Genomic DNA, 9,718 nt, shown 5'->3' on the forward strand with positions numbered 1-9,718 from the left:
CGCCGTCGCCAGGATGGCAAGGCTCGAGCGCGCCCAACTTCTGGCCCAGCACCAGCGGGGACAGCTGTGAGAAAGAGCGCGCCGGCTGCGAGAAGGCGCTTTTGCGTTCGTCGGATGCTGCGCCCTGGCCACCGCCCGCACTACCTGAACCTGCTGACCCCGCGCCGCCCCCTGCGCCGTTGCCTCCGGAGCCGCCCAGCTGTGGCACCGAAGTGAAGGCGCTGCCCCGCGCGGGACTACCGCCCTCCAGCCTGCTGGGCAACGGGCCCCCGGGCCGCGGGGCCAGCAGCTTCTCCGCGCCTGCCGGAGACGCAGCCGCCGGCGTGGAAGAGCCGCCGCCACCACCTGTGTCGTGGTCCTCGGCAGTGGTGCTCCCACCATCCACAGTCGCCTCCTCCTGCAGGCCGGCCCCGCGGCCAGCCTTCTTCACCTCCACGAAGGCGCTGCGCTTCGCCTCGCCCGTTTCTGGGCTGGGTGGCGCGAAGAGGCGGCCGTTTTCTTCCAGGCTGAAGTAGCTGCCAGAAGCGCGGTACTGCTGCGGCGTGCAGACCAAATCCTCCTTGGAGGCTGGCAGGGGCCTCTCGGCGAAGCGCGCCCGGCCCCCCACCAGCCCGGCCCCGCCGCCTCCGCCGCCCTCCACAGCCTCCTCCGGGAATTTCCTCTTCCCTTTGCAGACGCCGGTGGCTATGCCGTCGGGACTCAGCTCCGCCTCCTGGTGGCCTGCACTGCCGCTGCTGCTGCTGCTGCTGCTGCTGCTGCTGAGACTTTGGGCCGGGGAGCAGCTGCTGCCTCCCCGGGAATTTTCCAGTTCCCGGGCCAGGTTGTGAAAGTCTGTGGATGGCTTTGCGCTGCTGCCGCCGGCGGCGGCGGGTGGGTTGCTGCTGTCCGGAGAGGGGGCCGGGTAATGATGGATGGGGCCAGCCTTGCAGAATTTGGGACCCGGACCCAATGACGTCTCCTGTTGCTGCTGCTGATGGTGGTCTTTGCCGCCTCCTGCGCCCCCGTGGTCTTTGGTGCCCACACCGCCGCTTTGTTCGTCGTGGGGACTCATATCAGCGCTGTGAAGTCTCTTGGGGCAGCGGAAACGCAGATGCGCTAAGTAGGGGAACTCAAACTGGAAACGTTGGCTGCATTCCAGGCATGTGTAAGGGGACGACCCTGCTTAGTGAGCAAACACCACACACGCACAGCACATGATTACTCAGCATCTCTCGCAGGCCACTTTGCCATCATCCCCTTCACAAATCCACTTTTATCTTTCAGGGTCTGAGGACCCGAGAAAAAGAATACACCATCTGACCTTATCTAACTTTGCCTCCTGATTTGGGGGAGTAGATTATTCAAACACGTGTGCCCCTACCTATCCTCGCCTGTCTGTCCCAGTTTCATTCTGTACTACCCCTCAGAAGCTTCCTGTAAGAGTCGCAAAGGTAGAAAGGGCGCACCAAGGCGCCCGGGTGAGACCCCGCTGTTCCCAGCACCTCTCCCCAGCTAGCGAGGGGCCCTCATGCAGGTCGCAAAACCAACCTACCATTCATTTTGTTGTGGGATCTAGAGGGGCAGAGTAAGAGTAACTCAGTCAGTTCTTTCCCGTACCAAACTAGTAATTCCTCATCTTTGGCAATCCTGCGGAGAGAGCGGTAAAACAGCTGTCCGTTTTTGATATAGGCTTCAAGGTTCTGTTCTTCTTTATCTCTGGCTGATTGGACCAGCCGCAGCCACATGAGACCTTCTGAGGAACCATTTGCCGCTGAAGTGTCTACCTACAGTTCAAAATAGAAGAAAGAAGACAAGAGGGAGGGGAGAAGGATACCCAATGAGAGAGAGAGAAACTAGGATAATTTCCTATGTCTTTTCCAAAGAATCATCTGAGACCAAGCTTCCAAAACTTGACTAAGTTGGAATACATGCCTATGTTTTTAACCAGTAGACAGGAAAACTATCCTTTGAAATTTTACATCAATCATAGATTATTTAAGTGATCGTTTCCACATATTGGTTGAATACTAGACGAGGAAATTCCTTTTTACAATATGAATTAGTGTCCCTCTCTTCAGAATTTATTTCCAAATTATCTTACATTACTAAAGTCTGGAGAATTTTGTTTGGGGAAGTAAAAGGCAAACTTACATCTTAGAAATTATTCTGTGGCACTCATCTTCCTAATTTTGGCATGGACAATTAATGGCTTTTCTTTGTAAAGGAAGAATAGGAAATGAGAGGCCTGATCAAATTCAAACATATGGACTGATGCTATGCGGTCAAAACAATTAACATTTTTACCTAAATACAAACTCTGGTCACTAGCTAATGTTATCAAAAGAAAATAATACTTAAGAGATGGGGAGGCCTCCTAGGTTGGAAAGTAAAAGTACTCACAGAAAGTACTTAGTATGCAAATAGTTTCAGTCCCAGTGAAATCTCCCAAAGAATTTAGGAAGTCACGTTCATCAAGAGGAAAACCCAGAACTGACATACTGATTCAGACATTTCTAGCATTCCCTATCAAATTTTGTCATGTATTCCAGAAAAGCAGTTGACAACAATTTGAGTTTAATTTTTCTTCTCTAATTTTAGGTGTATAAACCAATATTGCTTGCATTATTGCATTTTCTACATTTAAAACCTGTCTCTACTTGTCATTAAAATGATTCTTAGTCCATTTTCAATAGGACTTTATCCTCATACACCTACACAACACCAACGGAGACTTACCCGAAAGATATAAGGTACTGTTCTCTTATCAGTAGACTTGAGAGCTATGAAAGCTATGCTGTCATACAGGGAAGTATGGCTCAGAACACAGGGACCGAATATAGCATTCTCAGGGATGTCGCAGGTTGTGTAAACACTGGTAAAAATATCTGTCAGACATTGTTGGACAGCCTTGGCATCTCCATCCCAGATGCCCCGCTGGATGCCTGAATCCTCCATCACTAGAGAAAGATACACAAGATAGGGAAGTGAGTTACATTATTGCTTTTCCTGCTATGAACCCAGGCAGAGCACTTCCACTACTAGACAGATTTTTCTTGTACTTGCCTGATTTTTTTTCCTAGCTCATACGTTTAAAAATAAAGCAGATTAATCTGCCATATATACAAGATGCCAACTAAGAAGTAGTTTCCTCTTCTTCTTCTTTTTAAATTTAATAATCAGAATGATAGGAGATCCCGAAAAGAAAAGAAAGAGCTAGGAAAGACTAGATCATTTATTTGTGCAGTACTTTGGCAATAGATGGAGTTTGGGGTGAAGATAAGGAAAGAAAAACATTTTTTAAAACCAACCTATATCAGATTTCTTAAGTGAAAGAAACTTAACCCTTGAAGAAAAGATCTTATCTTTCTATATATTGAACTGAGTGTCTAAGAGCTGTTTTTTTTTCCTTTTCTTCCAAAGAGGGAAGCAGCATTAGCAAGCAGGCGGAGACAGCGGAGCATGGCGAATGGATTTCAAGTGGAGTGTCAGGGCCACTAATTCCGTGTCAGCTAACCTTTCTCTGCAGCCTACAAGAAGGGACGTATGTCTGCTCATTACCATAATCCAACACTGTCCCTCCGAGGCTTTAATTAAAAGCAGCAAGCAGAGGTAATTATTTTTTTCTCGACATGCTTATTTATGGATGAGGGTGAATCCCAGTTACCTTGTTATACAAGAGGGTGTATTGAGTTGCCTGTGGCCCATGAAGTGAGGAGGTACAGGGCAAGTCTGAGGTGTCCCCTGTCTGAAATACCGTGTGTAATGACTGGTGAATTCTTTTTTCCCCAGATACGACCCTGTTTGGGCAAGAGGGGGCAGCCCTGCTTGAATAGTCCTCAGTGGGCTCTCCAGCTGTTTAATCCGCAGCAGTTTAGAAAGTAAAGCCCCAATGGAAGGTTCTCTATTAAGCTGTCATAAAGGGACATTTCCCTTCTTCTGTCACTGGACACCCCCTACAAGGCTTATCACTTAAAAACAAAACAAACAAACAAACAAAAAACTCCAGATATTTAAAATTTTAGACTAATTCTGAAGTAGCTGCATTGTTTGCTCTTTATGACTAATCAAAATATTTCTCCAAGTTGGTTTTCTCCTAATCTAAAGGTAGTTTTTCCCCACCGTTGGCAATGATCTGTTTATATTTTGTATAATTTAAGTAGCGGGAAAGAGTAGACCTCATTCTTTTCCTGCAAAGCTATACATTAGGTAATAATATTAGCAAAGTCTATTTTTATCTTAATGTCTATTAACCAATTAGTCTTTCAAATGTGATGACAAAGTAGTGTCTTTTTCTTCGTCTTCCTTTTCAGCTAGCGGAGCCTAAAACTTTGGTCAGCCTTTTCCTCTTATTCCCCAAATGGCAAGTGCTGGTCTGTATCTGCCAGACAGCAGAAATAAAGAAAATACCCATAAAGTACAAATTTTATTGTGCTACACAATTTATCCCCGTGCATTTTAAGCCCACACGAGGTAGCCTTCCTCATGTCCAACTGCAAATTAAAATGCATTTTTTAAAAAAGGACTTATCATCTTTTCAAGCGAATCCTATTTTCCCTTTCTCAATTTCCTCCAGTTTAGCGTTTTATGTTCTAATTTTTCTCTTCTTTTAAAAGTCTCTTTCACACAAGCGTTTCATTGTGCCTGGAGGTCGCCCGCCACTTTGGGCAACAGAAGGGACGCAGTCATTAAAATGCAGTTCTACCTAACAATACGGTGAAAAGGTCCTCGCTATGCCGCGCTAATAGCCGTCAGCTTAGCCACCGCAGCCGCCACGAGCCTCAAGCCGGTCACAATAACCCGTGGGCAAGAGCCTGGGCTCGCTAACCCGCGCAGTCGCCTTTGCGACCCAACCTTTCACAGCTCTGCGTCCTGCTCTAGGCCCAGGGTTCTGATCCACCAGGGGGATCCTCCCCAGAGCCAACAGGACTAGCTGAAAGCTGGTCGCTGCTGCCGGTCGCTCGCCCTCCCCTCTAGGCAGGCATTGTCTGGCTGCCGCGCTCTGCCCAGTCCCTTGCTTCTCGGGCAAAGTGCTCCCCAACAGCTCCTCCCTTTGTATAATCTTATTGGCAGTAGAGATCCCCTTTAATAATCATTTTCCCCTGCTCTTCTAGAAAACCAGGAGAAGAGGACAAAAATTTCCACTCTTCCCACCAAACCTGCCTTCTCCCATCCCCCTCCCACATCAATGCAAATAGACTTACCAGGAATAAGGTCAGAATCTAATCGCCCAAATAAGGCCACCTGGACCGGGAAGATGCAATCGAGTGTTTCTTTTTGCCTATTGTATCAGTGTATTTCCATGTCAAGAGGTGTTGGTGTTGCTGTCTTATAAGCTCTTCCTAAAGAGAGGAGAGATGGGGAGAGAAAGATGAGGGGAGGGTAAGAGGAGAGAGAGAGAGAGAGAGAGAGAGAGAGAGAGAGAAACGGAGAGAGTTGTACAGATGGACCCGATGCAGTGACTGACTGGCACGCAGACACACACTTTTTGTTTGCTGCACATAATCTGCCCAATGACGCGTGACAGCCCACGTCCCCTCCCTTTAACTCTTTGCTGGGCTGGGCGCTCCCTCCGGCGCCGCCTGCCTGGAAGCCTTCTCTCCGGCCTGCTGGAAGCCTTCTCCCGAGTCTGCCCCGTGCCTCAAGAATCCAGAGCACCTTCCCGAGTGGCAATGCTTCTTCAAGAGCGGCCGGTCCAACTCTACCTAAAAGCTTGGGCCCTCTGGGACTGCTAGGAGGGGGAAATCAGTTTCAGGATCTGAAAGAAAGGTATCCAAAAGACTGTAGACGGGCTTTTTCCGTTTTGCTGGGAGTTTGGAGGACCTAGGTCAGAGAGCTGGACATGTAGCATGTGCGTGGCCCCCGCGCATGTATCTCCAGAGTTTGAGTTCTGTGGACCAGAGAGGGTTGTGGGATTATTCAGGAGGGATTCTCGGGCCACTGAGCTGCCGCTGATATGCGAAACTATTGCCTGGGGTGGGGGATGATAAAATGGGGTGGGGGTGGGAGCTGTCTTTACTAGTGCTCACACTACTAATCCCTCCCCTGAAAAATTGGAAAGGGCCGTACTTGGGTGAAAACTTGGCTTAAGCTTTCCGTGGCCCAGGAGATGGGTAAGGGGATAAAGTGGGGATGTCGCCAGACCCCCGAAAGGGTACTTATACTGGTCTTCGGGTCCCAGTACACTGGTACCTGGGCAGGGATGGGAGGACATTCACGGGAAGAGCCCAAGTTACCGGACAAGATGTTTCTGCTTTTACACCCTCTGTGTTTTGGGTTCTGAGTAGTCCCCGAGGGGGTCCCATAATGGGAGTAGCCAGTACGGTAAGACGTCGGTGTGGGAATGATTTAGAGTAAAAATTATTACCGAGATGGACTCCAAAGAGCTTTTTCACGTCCAGTCGGTGATGGAGGAGTGGATGGAGTTGCTCAGGCCGTCTCCGGAGCCTCGTTTGTGCTCTAAGCTACTTAGAGGCTCCGACTTACCCTTTAGTGCAGCAGCTGATGCTAATGACTTGAGGTCTTTAACAGCCTGAAAGTTGACAATTTCGCAGGGGCCTTCAGGGCTCCTTTTCACTGTTCAGGTCTCTACTCCTAAGGGAAGAAAGACCTTTGGGTGGTATAGCTGATCCCTCAATTCCCACCCACACTATCACTACATTGAAGTGGGCAATCTGTCAGCTTTAGGATAAATCGGATTGTGTAGCCGGCTAAAGGGCAAGAGGCAGAACCACGATTTGAAGAGGAGACAATCTCGGTCAGGCTCCCACCCCCGGGGTTGAAATAAGGTGAGTATAATAGGGGTTGGCAAAAAGCCTCTTACTGTGTTAGTTGGATCCATTCACAGCTCTGAGACCTCTCCCAATAACCCAGGGGTTAACAAGGCACTGAATGTCTTTTCTTGCAGGCGCCTGCCCTCCACGGAGGCAGGAGATGGAAGGATCTTGCAAAGCAGACATGAAGTGTAGGGAATTTCCCAATGAGTTCATTTCCATAGGGTCTCTTCTCCCAGTTTATCTTACCTGGTCAGCACCCCACACAAGTTTGCAGTCCTTCAGATCAGACAGAGCCTCTACCTAGATTAAGGTGGGAACCCAATAAGGAAAGGGCTACAAAAATCTCCATGTATGGGAGAAAGGGCAGAATTTTCCCTTCTCTTGCAGGTTAGCTACTGATTTTTCAAAGAAAGCTTCTTGAACTGCAGTTTTTTTTTTTTTTTCATCTTAAGGTGTCATTTCTCTTATGCAAATATATGTAGTTTTAAGTAGTTTGGCTGAGTGACCCCTAATAACAGAGGCTCAGTACAATGAAGGCTAGCATGTCTGCATATGAAAATCCGCAGCTGTCTTTAGTTATCTTGATGGCTGCTCTATCATGTCTCATATTCAACTGTCCTCTCCCCATCCCAATCACTTCTTTAAAGGATGGGTGGGAGAGTTACAAATGTTGAAAAGATTGCTTCAAACATCTGGGGAAAAAACACTCAAGATTGAAGAATAGTGGCAAGATTCTTAAGTGAAATGAGAGAAGAGGAAAAAAAAAAAAAAAAGAAAGAACAGGAGGAAAAGGACAGCAAGTTAAGAGAAAAGTAGCCAAAACAGAAGTGTAGTCCTGCAGAAATCACAGCAAGATACAGCGTGTGCTGGGGTGGTGTGAGGGTGGTGTTCAGGAATTTAATTCCATTAATCTGAGGAATAGAACACTTCTTTGTGCCTGTTTTAGCTATTCTTTAGAAAACACACAGTTTGTCTTTTTCAGAAAAAAGTCATCTGTCCTTGCAAGCCACTTTTGTAATCCTATCACACACAGTAAATGTAAAAGCATCCACTCCAGAAGATGGGCATTTAGAAAAGAAGCTCTAAATGGAAGACATTTTTCTTGTGCCTTGCTTTTTTTCTTAAGTATAGAGAATGTCTCCTTTCTACTTTATACTATGTCTCTTTTACATATGAGACCTTGTCTCCAGTTTGTATAATACAAAGAGTGTTTCTGGTACTTAAAATGGGGGTGGGTAAACTTGACCTTTAAATCTCAAGCTAGAAAAGGACTACAATTGTATACATCAGAGAAAGGAGAGGTTTATTGAGAATCTGGCCTTCAGATGTTTCATCTCAGTTTCTTTTTCTTCTTTTTATTTTTATTTTTTTTTTTGCCTAAATTAGATTCCTTCTCCTGCTTTTTAAAAAAATCCTCAAATTATAGGGATCCAACCAACTCTTTGTTTTATGGACCAAATGACTAACTTAACAACAGCAATAAAAATCAAATATGGGTAAGAAATTCATGCTTGGAGAGTTTTCCAGTATTTTAAGTAGTACACATTTTACACGGTAATATAAATGGTGTAAATGACAATCATTAATAGTAGATTTTAAAAAATCACAAATTATTTTTATTTCTCTAGAACTTCACAGGTTAGAACAGGTTAGAATGGTGCATAAACTACTTTGAAATCACTTACTGGAATTCAGTGATACTAAATGAAGGGTTGAGGAATTTATTCAGTCTCAGACAGTACTATAAAAATATACCTCAGTCAATAGTTTTATGTAATTGACACGGAATGATGGGTTTATGCATACATTTGGAGCTCTTTTCCCTGGGATTTTATTTCCAATTAAGTGGTTAGAAGAATGACAATGAAGAGTATGCTCACCTTACTCTGCTTTAGCAAGACTTCTTGTAATCATGGTAAAAATACACATGTAGACAACTGCAGTGTTGTTGGGAAGAGAAGTCTGAAGAGAAGTTGATGAATGATTCTGAAGTGGTGCCTTTTATGACCTAAGTGAGTGGGTGGAGAATGAGTGAGAAAGGAAATCTGATTCTCAGTGAATATCAGAAGAAGAATGCTCTTTCTCTTCCAGGGTCCAGAAAATATCTTAACTTCTGTAATAGGAAACAAGTAAAAATAACCCTGCAAATAATCTTACTTTGAAGATTATTATCCTATAAGAATGAAAACACATTGTTTTCCTATTCCAGGTCCCAGTTCATCCCTTCTAATTATTTTTCCAAAGCAATACACCAGCAAAGGTTTGCTTGTCAAAAGTGTGGCAATTCATAGTGAAAAGAAAATTGCACTTGAAGACAAGAGGATGCCAATGAAGCAGATGAAGCAGACGGTGGCAGCTCTTCCCTAAGTTTATTAATTTCCCACAGAGAGGTCTGTGCATGGGGCTATTGGGAGTTGTGGGAGACAGAGAATGGAACTTCATGGAGAAGTATTGCATTACTTAACCCTGACATCCAGAATAAGGAACTTTCTAAGGGATAAACTTGACTGATTACTTGTACATGAAGGAGAAACAGAAATAATGGTTTGGTGGGTAGGGAAAAACCACCAGTCTTGTGCCAAAAGTGTTGTTCAGAGGGTTGTTAACTCATTTCTTTTCCCTTTTGTCAGGAGAATGATAATTGGGAGTTTAAGAAGGGAAAGTGGGGAGCTGGGGATAGAGCTTGCCTTGCATGCACAAGGCCTTGGGTTCAATCCCCAGCTCCCCACTTTCCCTTCTTAAACTCCCAATTATCATTCTCCTGACAAAAGGGAAAAGAAATGAGTTAACAACCCTCTGAACAACACTTTTGGCACAAGACTGGTGGTTTTTCCCTACCCACCAAACCATTATTTCTGTTTCTCCTTCATGTACAAGTAATCAGTCAAGTTTATCCCTTAGAAAGTTCCTTATTCTGGATGTCAGGGTTAAGTAATGCAATACTTCTCCATGAAGTTCCATTCTCT

General features: G+C 45.6%; 1 protein-coding gene and 1 long non-coding RNA gene across 3 annotated transcripts in view; one reads left to right on the plus strand and one right to left on the minus strand.

Annotated features, from left to right (window-relative positions):
• Prdm8 (PR/SET domain 8) overlaps positions 1-5,316 on the minus strand; it is a 6,537-nt gene extending 1,221 nt beyond the window's left edge. The window contains exons 1-4 of one of the 2 annotated variants that reach the window (XM_015499188.2): positions 5,181-5,316; positions 2,716-2,936; positions 1,532-1,763; positions 1-1,158 (exon numbers count right to left, since the gene is read on the minus strand). The exon at positions 1-1,158 is cut by the window's left edge and continues 1,221 nt beyond it. In XM_015499188.2, the coding sequence (XP_015354674.1) occupies positions 1-1,158; positions 1,532-1,763; positions 2,716-2,934 (1,609 nt within the window). In that variant the 5' untranslated portion in view covers positions 2,935-2,936; positions 5,181-5,316. Of the gene's footprint in view, positions 1,162-1,531; positions 1,764-2,715; positions 2,937-5,180 lie in introns of both variants that reach the window. The other variant, XM_048784775.1, reaches the window with a different exon arrangement.
• A 290-nt stretch (positions 5,317-5,606) lies between these two features.
• On the plus strand, positions 5,607-9,481 carry LOC125611072. Its single transcript, XR_007341196.1, has 3 exons — positions 5,607-5,745; positions 6,658-6,764; positions 8,962-9,481. It is a non-coding gene; the product is annotated as an uncharacterized LOC125611072 (long non-coding RNA).
• Positions 9,482-9,718: the final 237 nt, after the last annotated feature.

Source organism: Marmota marmota, unplaced genomic scaffold (assembly GCF_001458135.2).
Source record: "Marmota marmota marmota unplaced genomic scaffold, marMar, whole genome shotgun sequence".
In the NCBI taxonomy this organism is placed as follows: domain Eukaryota; kingdom Metazoa; phylum Chordata; class Mammalia; order Rodentia; family Sciuridae; genus Marmota; species Marmota marmota.